Here is a 17552-nt window from a genome sequence, read left to right as displayed (position 1 = left end):
TCTGAAACTTCCTGGCATTTTAAAACCATGTGGTGAAGCCCCTACTGGTGAGCTACAGTTATGTATGTAAGGTAAGTGATAAGTACTGGTGTAAGCAGAACTTCGAATGAGGGTAGTGAGTCATGCCTGGGTAGCTCAGCCAGTAAGAGTATTACCCATAAAAGGCACACTGTTTTAATCTGCCAGGACCTTTAAGCTTATGCAACTTACACTCAAAACTTGTCTATGATGTAACAGCACAGATCTACCTCTTTGTGCTTAAAAATATAAACTGTGTAATAGCAACATCATATATTGCCCAGTTATCAGAATCCCGTTGTCCTTAATTACGCATTTGTAAAAACAACAAATTTTTTAGTTTCACTTTCACAGTCTTTTAAGATAGGTCAGCACGGCTTTGCACCAATGTGTCTTAATTGCTGTACATAATCAGTTTCTTGTTCTAAATGAGCCGGGGAATTTATATTACATTTATAGAATTTTGCGTTTGAAAAAACTAGACCAGGTATTGTAACAAGTGATGCAGGTAAGTGGTTGGAAAAAACAACAGTCAGCCAGGGAAACACACAATATATTTCAGTATATTGTAACCATTAATTACATTTGTTTTCACCTACTTGCACATTTATCTGTTATACATACACTATATTTCTTAACATCCAACAGATGAAAAGGTACATTATGAAGGTGGTTAGGAATCCCAGTGGCTACTTATATTGTCTATTTCTTTTTAAACAAGAAGATCTTGAAATAACTTGGAAGAATGTATGCATCATAGTTAATTGTTATTCACTCAGGCTGGTTACATTAACTCATTCTTAATAAACATATTTTAACTTATACCCCAACACAGTCTTCACTTGTGCAAATACAAATATTTCTCAGCCACTCCTGAAGTCATGAAGAATCAAACCAACATTCATCCAAATCCGGTATGGAACCTGCACGCATGCAACCAAGCACTTATGCACACACACACACACACACACACACACACACACACACACACAGTGCCTCTCAGTGAAACAAACAAGAAGAGAAAACCACATAATAATAAGACAAAATAAGAACATTTAAAATTAATGAAGTAATTATTATCATTAAAATATAAAAAGTTATTATAGAAATTACAACAGTGACATAGGAACTTTCAGTAACATAAACCTGCAGTAAGTCTTCTACAAAGCAATACCTGCAACATTCTTCAAGGGCAGAGCTACTTTACTTTTGTCAGGGAATCAATAAGTATGATGAATGAATTTCACTCTTCTGTGGAGGTTAGTATCAAGGGGAGTCACCATCTGTATTGGTTTGCAGAACATTTTTGGGGAAAAAAAAACTGGATGATAAACTACAGATTATGAAGAAATCTTGTTTGAAAATCTATTCAGAAGACTAGACAATGGTATATTCGCATTTTCTATTCTTCATTAAATGTTTATGTTGAAGACAAATTTAAATCATTCTGGGGAGAACTTATTAAACAATAGAACTGACCACTGCAAGTGGAATGTTTGTGTGAAAGGTGACGACAAAATGGCAAGTCAGGTCATTTCAGAATGGTTTCATATTTGAAGAAGAGTTTTAATAATGACGCACACCTCTGAAACAGTTACACTACAGACACACAGATATATATCAACAGTTTTGATCAAGTGAAATATTTATAGGCAGAAAGTGGTTATTGCACTCTAACAAATTCTACTCCACTCGACCCATCAACTTTTATATTCTCTGGTACAACATGTAAGCACACTTATTAATCGAAATACAAAATTTTGTAATTTTATGACAGTTAATTCCTGCTACACAAAAAATAATTGGTTGTAACAACTTTTTGTTATAAAATGCTGAAATTAATCACAAACAGACACTTGATCACAAACTGTACAGTTCTCATATACAACTTTTCACATATTCTGAAGTATGTACATACACTCATATACAATTTATAGCAACACTAAATAATATTAATTTATGGAACACAATTTTTAAAAGATTTTTTTACATAAATAAATCAAATTACTTTATTTCCAGTATTTCAACAAAATGTAGTAATTTATCCTTCTATATCACCCAATGAAAGGAAATCTCATTTATTTTAGAAAATTAATTCAGCTATTTATTTATTAATGTGCATTAACACTATTTTTAATTTGATATTTTATAGTCATTCTCTGGTATGTTTTATAGAACACGGTAACTTGAAAATTGACATTTTTCCTTTATGATTAATAAAATATTTGGCGAATTCTGAAGCTGACATCCAGAACAAATAAAATATTTTTAGGCTAGCAGTAATCTCTTTTACAATGAAAGAAGGCCATTTCATGAAGCCCTTAGGTATACCCAAAAATAAGCTGCAACTGGTCATAAATGTACGTCAGCCTACTGTTACAAGTTGTCAGCTATTTCAGATCAGTTGTATCCTCAGCATCCAGCATCTCCTCAATTTGATTCTCCCAGTTTGAGTCTTGTTGACTGTCTCCATCTGCAACCACTTCATAATCTTGTAGTTCTGCTTCTAGCTCTTTCTCCCACTCTTCTTCTGGAGGAGAGAGACAGATACGGAGGAAGCATAATGACAACAGAAAGCTAAACATCTAAAGGATACAGATGGGAGAATGGAATTGGAGAGGAAAGGATAAAATTAACTTGAATGACGTATGGTGTGAACAAAAATCTCTAAAACGAAATAACGTGCACCAGTAGTTGGAAATAATTTCCTGTCAAAGTTCTTTAAATTCTACTCTTGCTATTTACCTCAGCACGAGATCTGCAGCTTAACTACGTCACATCTGCACTGTATTGGTTTCCAAAAATGTGTAAGTACATTACAATTCTGGCATGAAAAGTAGTTACTTTCCATTTATCTACATACGATCACAACTTTCATCTATGACTGCTACAGTAAGCTGCTCATTTTATAAATTGCTCAAGTAAAAACTATCCGGATGTAAACAAAGAATACTCCGTTTTCACAATTTCTCTGCACCACCACTATTGTCTCAAACTGCTTCATAATTTTGAAAGTAAAAAATACCTGTCTTGTGCGCAGCTTTAAGCACAGTCTAATCCAGCCAGAACTACTTTGGACTTCAAAAAGTAACTAAATAAACTGATAAAAAGTACAAATATTTAAGTACTTAAGCCTACAATTTATGTAACACTGAATTATCCCATTAACTTAAATAAAATTAACTAAAATTAAGCAATGAACAAAAACTCCATCTGAACAGGCCTCGTAAGGCCCAACTGCACCCACCGCTGTGTCATCCTCTGCCAATAGGCATCACTGGATGTTGATACTGAGGGGCATGTGGTCAGCACACCACACCCCCCGCCGTTGTCAGTTTTTATGACCAGAGCCACTACTCCTCAATGAAGAAGCTCCTCAACTGGCCTCACAAGGGCTGTGTACACCCCACTTGCCAACAGCGCTTGGCAGACTCGGATGGTCACCCATCGAACTGCTTGTCAAGCCCAACAGCGCATAACTTCGGTGATCTGATGGGAACCACTGCTACCACTGTGGCAAGGCCACTGGCGTAATGAAGAAAGTAACAGAAGGAAAATGGTAAACTGAGAATTGGATAACAAAAACTGCTGAAGAAACACCATTATTCACCTTACAAACATGAAATTGCAAGGGATAAACAGCACCCACTAAAAACTGTGACGAACTTTCACTTTTGCCCTTACTACTTTTTCAAGTGCCAAGAGACTGAAAGGATTTGTCTTAACACAATTTCCTAGTATGGAACACAACAATGCACTCACCTTTTAAAATATGCCCAAAATGTATTGACAGGGTAGGAATAACGCATGGGTATCATTTAAGGAAAATACACAGATGTGGTTAACTGCACGAGAACATCAGCTGACAGAAGTTAAAAGAGGGTAACACTGAGAATATGAAGCAAAAATTGTGATAAAGATAGTAAAATAGCAAAAGAAGGCTATCCGGATGAGCATTAAAGACATATTTTAATCCCACAAACAGGAGCTGACCTAAGATCTGAAGCAAATAAAGATAATTGACCAACTGGCAACATAATAAGTCTACTTGCTGAAGAAAATTCCTGTGTTTGTAACACAGGGAAACAGTTGTCTCACAGATATGACAAATAGCTATAGTTGCAACATTGATCAATGCTGTGAGTTTTGTGGAGAGCCTATTCACAACCTTAGTCACGTGTTTCAGTACATAGTGTTGAGATATGAACTTATACATGCACTGTAAACTGTGGTCAAGGAACACTTTATGCTACACAAGAGAACATAGAATTTTAAAAATAGAAGGCAATGTGATACAGCCTCTGCGTTAGACTAAAATGAGAAGGAATGGATAAATTCATTTCACAAATCTATAAATGGGCCAGTAGTGAGGGTAGTACCCTTGTGCAAAAAACACTAAATCTTTCAGCATGTACACTGGATTACTACACTTCACTGTGAAAGTATGACTGGGACTGTGAACAACAATGAACTTTGTATCTTTGGCATGAGATAAGGAAGGACACCAGGTACACTCTTGAAAATACAGTATCTTACTAGGCTTAAACCCAGTAACCCTATTCTTCAACATTGTGGATTACACTGGTTTCTCAAAATAAAACCATCCACACTATCCCTAGTTATATTCCAGGATCTATGCATCATGTATATTGTCCTAGTCCATCTGTATTATGCCCATTTGGTAATTACATTCTCTGATAAGTAGAGTCCCATTCTATACCCCACATGTTCAATGCACCACCAATTTGAACACTGATAACAAATGCAAAATTGTCTACAGGCACAATGTCACCCAAAAACTATGCTGCACGCAATCTTCCATCTCTTACACAAACTTGTTCATTAAAAAATTTACATGTACATTAATAGCAATCACCTAAGTTGACTAACAGCCACTGAACACAGGGTACCGTAAGCTGGGGTTACTTTGGCCCTTTATGGGCAATTTTTTTAAAAATTTTCCCCCACTAAAATTACATCATCAGTATGGAGCAATCAAGGTAATATACATTTACAGCACGTGAAGAGTGATCTACAAGGTTGTGAGTTCTATGAAGTGATACAGAGTTGGCAGTACTGGACACAATATTGTTCATAAAATATTTAACACCAATTACACCCCAGTAACTTCTGCCTGGAAGGTTAACATCAGTTACGTTAAAAATATGCTGAGTAATTTTGCATGCTGTCAGCATTAGGTAATAAGACGAGAAATGGTCGTTTGTGTGAAATTCTATTAGTAAACATATTTACCAGTTCTTTAAAATGGTGCACATTTTTGCAAAATATGGGGTTACTTTAGCCCAGGCCAAAGCAACCCCAAAATGAAGATGAAGTGGTGCTAGAATCTGTTGGCAAATCTGAAAGTTTCTCTGATGTGCAAGTTGATGTCCAGCACCACAAAACATTGAAAGATAAATTATTAGTTGGGCAGTATGCTACAGTTTTATACAACTAATAAGAATATTTGAGAACTGGAAAGACATGAGCGATGAGGGTGCTAAAGTGAACTCTATGGGGAAGTTGAAGTCCTACTGCAAATTGCCAGAAGAAAAGGGCAAACCATTTTATCCTTGGGAGAATTTGATACGAATTATCGGTCCCACAAGAATAACACAATTTGGCTATTTTCAAGTACCAGAACTCAAGTAATGCGTGCAATAAGGCTCATAGCCTTACTGTACAGTACCCTTAACATATGATATGATCTCTTTGCAAATACTTACCACAGTGTAACAAAAAAGTTAAAAATGAATTAGTCACCTAACGAAATATACTACACTTTTATATTTACTGTATCACTCTCTTAGTAAATTCAATTCCCATGTGCTTACCTTTGGCAATTTATTTTTCCCCTCATGCTCCCAAATTCAATTCCAGTGACATTCATTGAATTTACTTTGTCCCAACATCATAGTACTACTCTTCCATGAAGAAATGAGTAAGTAGGTTGAAGCAGTCCCAACTGTGGGTAACATTAGCCCACTTACGTTTATGGAACCACAGCAACAAAAGTGATGTTTTTTGTTATTAACCTACTTAATTGATGGTACAAGCCTCTGACAATACTGGCAAAAAATATTTAAATGTTCTCACTGTTGTTACCCTTTGGTTTCTTGCCACATTTAAAGGGCACAGTAATCTCAGTTTACAGTAACCCAGTCCATTATCCCAATGACTTAGGCAGAAACTTCATCAGCAGTGCACATAGGATACCTAAGTGGTTTTTACACTTAATCTTCATGAAACATTATAAGCCAATCATAGTTTCTGTCAATTACATTTTCGTAAATATATGAAGTTCTTGTTAAAGCCGCCTCCACATTTACACTGCACCGTCCTTCCCCCATAATCCTCTAAACTCCGCCTCTTTTGACCTTCTGCCCTATTCATAAAACAATGCACTTCCCTTTTACTTGCTAATGCTCACTGGCTCTATGCCACATACTACACACAAAAATGATTGTTAAATAGGCATTATGTTTCCTAAAATATAATCTTTGACAGTTCATTATAGTATTTAGTGTGTTCTGTTCCCTGCTTGCAACTTCACTTTGAAATTGAGTGGTGTTCCATCTTCTCTAGAACTGTAATTCATCAAAAGGTCACAAAACAATAGAATAAAAATAAACATATAATTCCAATGCATGAAACATCATGTCAAAAAAGAATGGCGTATTCAGTTATATTAATCAGCTTCACAGTCTTATTTGAATACATGAAATATATTTGATCAGTCATTTCAGGGTTAGAGATATATATTATTATGTCATAGGTTATCCTCAAGTCAGACCTATAAACCTTTATTTTTTTCCTTCAAGCCAACAGTAAGAGCCACAGCCATTTACATTACAGAATTTTGCAGAGACCCAGCAGTCAGCATAACACATTTTACTTCTGTTAGTTTCACGGCATAGCTATTTGTTTAATCTCTCATTAATCAGTTCTGTCTCCATTTCACACATAATAAGAAAATGCAACCAAAATCCAATGTAAGTCTGGCTTTGAGCATTAGAGAATCAAAAAGGTGCGTCTAGAAAATTATTTCCACAGTGCAAATGCGAGCATGCATTTAAATAATTGTTAATATTGTGACACAGCCATGCTCATTGAGGTAAACTATTACATTAACTAATGTATGAAAATTAGACTCAAGTGGCATCAAAGTGGCAGGAGACTTTACAGGAAATGGGGAAGGCCGTGTGTTCCATGCTTTTCTCCTTCTTCTTAGGCTGTAGAAAAAAGAGCAAACAGGAAGCCTCACCCTCTGGACTGAAAACTTCGTAATTTTTATACTAACAGAGTTTATTACATACAATAAATGGAACACCATGAGACCAGCACTTACCAGCACATCTGAGAATTGAGAAGTAACAGCACATTCTCACAATTATGGTATGCATATAAAGCTATGAGCCCAACTTCATGAGTTCCATGAACACACATTTTTAAATGAATATACATGTTACATTTAGAATTACTTGTGCACAAGAGTTACACAAGACCAAATTATTAAAAGAAATAGTTGAAGCTATACAGATCGGTTGTAACAACTATCCATTTCTGTGGTGAGAAACATATGGCAAAAGATATTATAGTTTTTTCCATTTTATTTTATATTTTTGCCTAATGATGAAGCTCTGTCTCTAACTCTAGAGTATTGAAAACTCAAATGACTGTACAACCAACATTTATTCATGGAAACAAACAATATGGTTTCTGGGATAAGATAAAAGAGCTCAAAGGATTCTGTAAATTTCTGAACTATCTTATCTAAAATTACTTTGGACACTGGCTAGCATTTAGTAGTTGCATCAGTGAGTTACATGGCATAACCATGATGCCCTTGTATCATACTGACCCAAAGAGAGTATTCACTTAAATGAAAAATGATCGAGAAGACCAACAGCAATCTTATCAATCAACATTAATAATCAGTATTTGGTTAGTATCACAACACTATGGCAGCCACACACATGTCCAATAGTAAACAAATCATTTGGTTCAGGTACAGTACAGTCACATCAATTGTAACTGAAAGTAACACAAAGAAATTCTGTGAATTTATAATCAAATTAGCTAAGTTAGTTGCACAGAAAGTCAAATTATGTTTGTGACAATGTGAGAAAATAAAAATAAGTGAGAATTGACGTATTTCTTCTTAAGTATTGAAGTCTTCGTCCGAAATAAGGTATCCCATTTCTTACCAATAACATTTGTTTAATTATATTTTGTGGTGTGTGCTTTGTCAGTCAGGTGGGCTGGAGATTTGTATTTCAGTTGTTTGGCAGCAATATTATTTTTTAATGGAACTTAACATCAAATGGTTCAAATGGCTCTGAGCACAATGGGACTTAACAACTTTGGTCAACAGTCCCCTAGAACTCAGAACTACTTAAACCTAACTAACCTAAGGACATCACACAACACCCAGTCATCACGAGGCAGAGAAAATCCCTGACACCGCCGGGAATCGAACCCGGGAACCCGGAACTTAATATCTTGAGATTATATATATATATATAATACTAACCAAATAAATTCTCCCAGTACTTCAAGTGATGTATTAATCTTTTATAGCCCCCGTAAAAATTGGCAAGGGCAGGGGGATGGATTAAACTGGTGTTCTGGTCAGAAGAAGGCAACACCTTTCACTCCCATTACAGCCATGTTCCATACAACTTTGCAGCGTTGAAGCACGCCTCTAGATTGATGACTGCTATATTTTCTGAGGACTACTATATCTTTTTACATGAATCCTGCTATGGCCATATGTACGGAACAGCAGGAGTAGTTGTGAATTCATTTTGTCAAAGGAAATAAAGAGCATTGATAAATGAGCAGAACAATGACATGTATAACAGCTTTTTGTCAGGAAATACACCCCCCCCCCCAAAAAAAGTGTACTTGGGTCCTCCACATTTTATTTTTTATTTGTTGTGTCAGTGGCATAATGCATAACACAGGACATAAGACACCTTAACATGACACTGAATTTGCAAGTTCTGCACACTAGGTATTACTCTGGAATTCTTTTAGAAAGGAACACAACCATAATCACTGTTGAGACATGTGTGGTACAATATGTCCCAGTTGCAGTCAGGATCACAACAGCCTCTGCTCATAGATGCTAATATCTCACTGACAAGATGGGAGCTACGCAACAGCCAACATCATCAACAAACCGTCCAGTGCCTAATAATGATCTGTGCTAAAGCACTCCAGCAGAAGCCTGCCTGCCAAAGTTCCATTACTAACACACAGGAAAGTGAGTCTGAGGTATGTAATATGGACACCATATTGTTTTCTTTTTCCATCTTAGTGTGATAGAAATTTGTAACTGTTTTGCGTCGAACATTTCAGAGGGTGTTATTAAGTAGCTAAGTAGAAGGTAACTACTTTCAATTTAGCCATGATCCAAAAGAACAGATAAATTTCTGTTGAAATAAAACCTACTTGAATTTACTTAAATTACATTCTCACATTCTTATATTCTGCATTTGTTTTTATTAATTGTAAATGTCACACTAGTGTATTATTTGTAATTCACAAAAAGCAAATAATGTAAGTCAGCTTCACATGGCCGATAACAGAACAAATGTGTCACCACAAAACAGTTGCCACAGTGCACTTAACAGTGTGCACCACATAAATTAGCTAACTTTGTATTACTTTTGAAATGGATTGGACAATCACAGTTCAATAAGGATGAGTAAGGAATTTAGTTATCATTTCAAGGAACCATCATACCATTCACTTTAAATGCTGTAGTAATATCATAAAAAACTTGTGAAACAGTTCGTTGAGGCACCCCGCTGCTCACGAATACAAGCCAGTTGTTTGAACCACTATGCCACCCTTGTCTGTATACCCTTATAGTACAAATTTATATGCCAGCTGAGGAAGTGTACTATTAACTGAACAGTTGCATTTATGGATATGAATATTTTCAAGGAAGCTGTACTAGCAGCAACTGAGCTTACATTAATTCTTCTTTGAAGCATTGCTATTTAACCATTCAATATTTTTAATTAAATTAGAAAACCATGTCTACAAAGGAACGGTTCCATACTCTTGAAGAAGGGCTCATGAATGTGTTCCCTAAATAGTTTTAACTGATAAGAAAAATCTCATTGCTACTGGCTGTAAGTGGTGATCATGTATATGCGTAGCACGCGTGCACACGCACACACACACACACACACACACACACACACACACACACACACACACACACTAAAATGACTAGACTGCTGAAACTGTGCACCATGTTTACCACACATGATGTCAAACAAGTTAGTTATATTTCTCCATTAAAGACAGTTCATTAAAAAATGAAACTCTTGTATTTACAGGTAATATATTCCAGTTTCATTTCATATGGAATGGGAACACAGGTGGAAGAGGTGATCATGTTTCTGCACAAATTACATGCATTTTTGCATTACTTTCAAATATTTACGTCTCATCCATAAAAGACTTATTAATACTTTCTGTTAACTAAACTTATCACAAATAGTTTACACATTTAGGAGGAAGTACCATTTTTTGAAACTTAACTCTCAACTCACATTATAAAGACCAACTCTGAAATAGTATTTACTTACCTCATTAAGATGGTACATAAGTAATTCTTGCTATTCAGCTGTGTGTCCTAGGAATGTGAACAGGTACACACAAGTACAGATGCAAATAAAACTGAACTAACCCTGAATTCCACACTTAAGTTCTACTTTGTGGTCTCCCTTGACTGTAATGAACTTTGTGAGTCAATATATTATCTGTGTCAGACTAAGTGAAAAAAATCTATGTTTACAAAATCTACACAACAAATTATGATTTTAAAATAAACTAAAACCAAATGCAGCTAGAAAAAAACATAATAGTTATGAGAGAGGACAATAGAGACAGAGACACACAGAGAGAGAGAGAGAGAGAGAGAGAGAGAGAGAGAGAGAGAATTTCAACACTTCAAACAAGGAGTTCTTTTGCCCTGAAGGACAGAAGCACAAAGCTGAAGAGACTTTTTTGAAGATCACGTGGAACTGTCACTCAGGGTCCTGAATAAAAGCGAGCGGGATGGGGCAAGATGTACATTCAGGTTCCCTTCTTTTAGTGTGATATCTGAATGCAACTTCTTCCATCTGAAACCTTTAAAGTACCTTTCTTCTATTTCTCTGGACACACAAATACCTTGGTCTAATACTAGAAATTATTTTGCCTTTCTGCTGAGACTGTCACACTCTACCTGCTTCTCTGCAAAGTTGGGAGGCCATGCTTGTTGGTAATAAAATATTAAAACATATATTAAACAGTGTTTTAGAGAGAGAGGGCTATTACTATTTTGTTTTATCATGAAGCTCTCTAAAATTATTTATGCACCATAGTTTCCCAAAGTACTGTGTGTTTATGCCTCTCACCTTGTCAAAAGCATACGAAAAAGGAAGGGTGTGAGGGGCAGGCCAGGCAGGTTGGGAGACAAGAGATCACATATCACCAAGCAAAATTATACACTCCTGATCCCAGTAGTCAAACTACAAGTATCCTATAGTACTTACTTTGTTGACAAAATAAATATATAAGGACTTTTACTTTCAATAACCATCTTTTTTTGCTTCCATAAAAACACAATCCTCAGAGTGTAATGAACATTTGATGTCAAGATTCTCGCAGACAAAAAATTTGGGAGGGGAGGGGGGGGATGCATGGGAATGGAGAGGAGAGGAGAGGAGGAGGAGGAGGAGGAGGAGGATGGGACTCCCTTGCATATTTTTGAGAGTTAATTGAGAAGCTTCTTGAAGCACCTTCCAAATCAGATTTTCAGATAGTTCTCAGACACCATTTAACTTCTGATCTAGATTCCATATGCAATATTCCTGAATACTGTGTGCAGGTGTGTTCTGAACCATCTCTCTTATCGATCAAGTGCAGTCCCCAGAACTGTACAAACTAATTGGGAACTTTTAACTGATTTACTTAATTTCCCAAGCAATGGAACCAGAAGTTCAGCTTGATGAGACAGTTTTCATAAACAGTAGAAATATTAATCATTCATACAAATGATAAGCTAGAAGTAACTCTGCTTTCAGTGCCATTACTGATTTCTGACCTACTTCACTACCACCTAGCATTCTCTTCACAAATATTATTGCAAGATCATTTCTGTTTCACACGTTACAACATTCACTATTTGTCAGACATTTTGATGGAATATGGTCATGGAAAGCCACAGTCAGTCAGTACTTCAATACACAGGAAATAAACTGATGGTCCTCATATCTAGGTTGGGAATAGCAGCAAAAGCTTAACTATGCCATATTTCCATTGCATGCTCTATTTTGTTTCAAAATGCTTACAAAACTTCAGCAGCCCATTACTCGGTATTTAAAAACGTACATGACATATAAAAATGGAGACAGAATGTGATAAAATAAGCAGTGTTAGTCTTCAGAAATTTTAAGCGATGTTGGACAATACTACTTCATATATGCGCAGGACTGTAAATATATGATCACAACATTCCAAAGCCATGCACAAAAACAGCAAGCAATCATTCATGCAAACTTAGTAAGAAATGTCAAACCTTACTCTCTCGAAAGTGGGATAGTACTAGCAGTACCAGACAAACACAGATCACATTTGCCAGTTAGTTCTTGTATAAAATGTCCTCTCCCCCCTCCCCCAACCCACTGGCCCTCTGAAGTGGTATACTAAAAAGCAAAGTCCATCTCATGTCAGTTACGGTAAACTGAGATACAAAACATTATTTAACAACTAGGAAGTCATCAAACAATTCTCATCTGAATTACCACAGTCGCACACACTCTTGCGCAATCTATACTGTTCAATGCCTTGGTTATATGCGTTCCTACTGCTCATTACACCAGTTGTTCAGCATTCTTTCCATTAAATTGATCAGTTAAATATATACTTAAACCAATAAAATATCAACTATTTCCTGGCACGAAAAATTGGGAATATGATACATGATATTTATCAGAAGAAAAAATTTACACTGTGAACACTGGCAATATGCAAAATGCACAAATATACTATTCTGTGAAAGCTGCACAACAAAGATTAATCTACACTATACAACTATCCACAGAATAGGTCTGCTCAGTTATTTTACTTACCATTCCTTTTGTCAGGATCCATACCGAGTTTTTTCATACCCTCTCGAACCTCCTCTAAGTCCCTGGAACTTGCCTGGAATGTGTCTGACACAAACTCGTGGGAGGGGCTGTCTGCAGGTGCTTGTTCCGCAACAGGTACTTCATGGGGTTGGGGTTTTGCTACATAAGACAAACAGCCAACATCGACATTCACAGCAAATTATGGGGGTGAATAATGGAAACAGTGCAAGCAAACACTGAAAACATGCACTCTGTAAAAATAAAACTTAAAATTCATGCCACTTAATACAATTTCACAGCTACTACTAGTCTCTTTTACTTAGTTTCCAACATTAAAAAACTAATAAATATGGAAAGGTATCATTACCTACCAATAGTGCATATTATTCTGTACTACTAGCTACAACACTGATATCATGATTTACACAGCATTTCTACAAGTTATTTCTGTCTACATAATGGTAACTGCACTCAAATGAGCTAAACTCTCCTGAATAATGTATAAAGTGAGCAGTTTGTGACTACAAAATTGTCTTTTTCTCACCCTTTCAATTATCCACAGAAGTGTGTCATAGGGTATGACGCAAACAGAATGAAAAATATATTTCCCAACACTGCTGATGGAAAATCAAGTGGCTAAAAGATAAAAGGCAGTGTAGTTTCATATGTACTTCCTTGCATCATGAAACAAAACTGTTGAAAAGGTTTACACTCTGAGAGTAACTAAAACATCATATTTTTATTTCAAGGTGCAATTCACATTACAGGAACAATAAAAATCTTTCAGTGAGACTAATACTTTTGTTCCACAGCAAAATTACAGGGTGGTGGTTGATGGCACCAGTTATAAAACTTGAATAAATTCTTACATACAGTCAACTCTGGAAGGAAGTTATAATGGCCATGGGACTGACATGTCACTGACACATTAACTTCTTAAATGCATGGAAACCATCACCAGCAATATAAAATATTAGGAATTACAAGGTGATGGAGAAGTGTGTGGTAAAATCTGTACACGCAAATGCTTCTTTGTGATGAAAATCTGTAAAACACAGTTCTTACATACGTGTTGGACATGTGTTCAAATGGCTCTGAGCACTATGGGACTTAACATCTATGGTCATCAGTCCCCTAGAACTTAGAACTACTTAAACCTAACCTAACCTAAGGAGATCACACAACACCCAGTCATCACGAGGCAGAGAAAATCCCTGACCCCGCCGGGAATCGAACCTGGAAACCCGGGCGTGGGAAGCGAGAACACTACCGCACGACCACGAGCTGCGGATTGGACATGTGTAAGTTCTAACAAGGACACATGGAGGGTATTTGTATGTCATTTTGTTGGTCAAATTACTGTTACAATTTCTTTCATTAATTACATTTGTGTGAACATAAAATGAACTCAATTTTTACATATTCCATCGTATCCAAGACTGCTCTATGTAGACATAATAATGATTTGTTGAACCATTTCCTCTCATTTAGTGCACAGTATTTGTTTTGGCCTGGTTTTATGGCCAGTATGATTTGTACAATATAGCATTTAATGTAGTGGCGCATTTAACATAACAAAACCAAATTATATTAAATGAAACAAACTGTTATGAACATGAAATGTGACAATGAATTGTGTACCAGCTTACAACTTATTCCTACCAACACCCAAAAACATTTTTTTTTTTAAGTAACTCTAAGATTTTCTGTTTGGTATATAGAATCACTTCAGTTACATAAAATTTGTAATTTTTCATATAACACAGAGAGGGATCAGCTTCCACAGCACACCTTCAGCTTCACTTCTCACCAAATGGCAAATCAAATAGTCACAGAAAGAAGAGGGAGCATTAGGGTTTCACACAGTATACAAGCGACGGGGTCATGAGAGAGAAGTGGTAAAGATAGGGCCAGTGTTCTTTTCAAAGGAACCATACCAGACATTTCCTTCAGCAGTTTAGGGAAATTACAGAAAAATCTGTATCTGGATTGTCAGGCGCGTATTTGAAGCCTAGTACAGTGTTTTAGCATTACCCCATGAAGTAACAGTGCACGCTGAATGGTGCTAAGCGAAATTAAGTGATTGAATCCTTTATGCAAAATGAACTGTATATAATGTAAATAACGCATTCTCTCTCCCGAACTACAAAGTGCAGCATTGTGTGTCACTGCTATCACAATGTCATTGTTGTTGTTGTTGTTGTTGGTGGTGGTGGTGGTGGTGGTGGTGGTGGTGGTGCTGCTGTTTTTAAGGCCAAAATTCATGAGCAACTGTGACCATAAGGGACATGTAAGTCTTGCCTTTAATTGCAGGGCACTTTCTTTGTTAATCAGCCAGAAAAAGAGTTCCAGCAACGATCTGTATTTCCTCAGACCTGTCAGTTATGCTGGGAACATTTCTTTCCATTTCCAAAAGTAATTAATAATATTACAGATAGCTAATTACATATTTCTGATAGTTTGATGATTGCCTTTTATGGAGGAGTGCCAGTAATTCCTAGAGAAGAATTTCTTGTCATGGTCTTGTAGAAATGCCTAACTGCATGTACCATTATGGTAAAAACTTCTCTGACACATTAATAACTCCTCTGCCATTCCAGTTCCACAATATCTATAATCTTTCTAGTTCTTATGACACCTATGTTGTTGTTGTTGTTGTTGTTGTTCCCTCATTGTTACTGCTTTCATTTATAAACATTAATTGCACACGAACAAAAATTATGACTGTTTGGCATTAAATCTTTAATTAGTATGAAGAAAGTGCCTAAACAACTTTCTATTTGAAAGTTTATTACATGCATCACGGTATTAAACTATGGTAACCTGATTTTATGCTGTCTTCCAAAAAACAAGAAGAAATTGTGTACTGCATGCACACTATTATTTCCGATTTTTGTTTCAGTCGGGAGCTATAGTTACCTAGTAAACTGTTCCATCAGTCTCTTTGTTCTGAAGAGAATGTTACTTCCTAAAGTTAAAGCTGGAAAATAACTGATAAAACAGTGCAATGGTTTAAACAGTAGATGCCAAAGAGTCTGGAAGATTTTTCATATTTAAACATTGCACTAGCCTTCAAACAAGCCTGACTGGTGAGAAAATAATGAAAAAGAGACAGTTGGACCGAGATACAATTTTGGTATCACTATTTTGTGGAAGGCTTTACAATTAAAAGACAAAGTGCTAATGACTGTATACAGTATTGTAGAAAAAAATGTATCAAAACAACTCTGCAAATTAAATGCTTTACCATAGTGTAGTACACAAAGCACCTGAGTGTTTGTCACAAACTGCAAGATTGCTATAGAATGATATGACAGATTTTGTGTGCACAGCTTTGAAATGGAGGAACAATACTGGTTAGAGGATGAAATCCAGCAACAACAGTCCCAATGATGGACAAGAATTCATTCCCACATGAGAAGGCAAGCAATTTAATCAGCAAAGGAATTCTTGCACATATCTACAATGAGGAGTCAGTATATTTTAACAACCCACCAAATAACCTTCAGTACAAGTAGATAACAAAAAATACAATACAGTTGTAAAATATGTTCTGACACATTGTCAGCAAATTAATCACTGGGATGACACTTTTACAGTAGAGAGATATAGAAATAAGTTTGAAACAAATGTTAAAATTGAAAAGCTCATGAAACTGTGTACATGCTTACATCATAAAACTTAGAAATTTTATTTTTACTTCTGTAATCTACAACATTATTTTTTAATCTTAATATCTAATAAACACAATTATTTTAGCGAAAGCTAATTGTGATCAAGACCAGAACAGGACACGAGTTACAATCCAGAATTTTTCAGAGACGAACTGAACTCTAACGACAAAACACTTTTCGCTGAAAGATCAGGAGACTACAGAAATGCTGATGGAACAGTGCTCTGGTACAATAAATAAAAGGATCAAACCAGTATAAAAAATGTTTACTTCTCAGCTGAGAATAATGGTAATGTCGTAATGTGAAATTTTGCCCCAGCAACAAGCAATGAAGAAACTTTTTCAAAGCACACAGCTGCTGTATGCTAAACTGTACACATTTGCCAGAATATCACCATTAAGAGCTGAATGTGGCACTCTGCTAAATCTGAAGGTGTAAGAAATTGACAAGTATCCCAATAATGAATCATATCTATGAATACTATCTACAGTGGGATGACTGATCAGATAAGAAACACCAAGATATAAATAAATCAAGTTGTTCTGATGAAAAAATGGAATTTTGACCACTTACAGACTTTCAAAATTGCATGTAAATTTGGCTGTGAAAATGTAGACAAGAAGATAATTTCATTCAAGTAATGTACTGTGTAATTTTAAGCACTATGCAGTTTGTTACATCAAGCAATGCATTAACAGACAGCATACAGTTCTCACTACTACAC

The 17552-nt window shown here is 36.0% G+C and overlaps 1 protein-coding gene across 5 annotated transcripts in view; it reads right to left on the bottom strand.

The window, feature by feature from the left end:
- Positions 1 to 553: 553 nt before the first annotated feature.
- The window catches only part of LOC126248410 (synapse-associated protein 1), a 339042-nt gene continuing 322043 nt past the window's right edge, over positions 554 to 17552 (bottom strand). For 2 of the 5 annotated variants that reach the window (XM_049949366.1, XM_049949369.1), the window contains exons 8-9: positions 13155 to 13313; positions 554 to 2548 (exon numbers count right to left, since the gene is read on the bottom strand). In XM_049949366.1, the coding sequence (XP_049805323.1) occupies positions 2409 to 2548; positions 13155 to 13313 (299 nt within the window). In that variant the 3' untranslated portion in view covers positions 554 to 2408. Of the gene's footprint in view, positions 2549 to 6800; positions 7251 to 13154; positions 13314 to 17552 lie in introns of those variants that run through there. The other 3 variants (XM_049949367.1, XM_049949368.1, XM_049949370.1) reach the window with 3 other exon arrangements.

This window comes from Schistocerca nitens, chromosome 3, assembly GCF_023898315.1.
Source record: "Schistocerca nitens isolate TAMUIC-IGC-003100 chromosome 3, iqSchNite1.1, whole genome shotgun sequence".
In the NCBI taxonomy this organism is placed as follows: Eukaryota; Metazoa; Arthropoda; class Insecta; order Orthoptera; family Acrididae; genus Schistocerca; species Schistocerca nitens.
The sequence above is the reverse complement of the archived record's forward strand: the minus strand, read 5'-3'. Positions and strand labels throughout refer to the sequence as shown.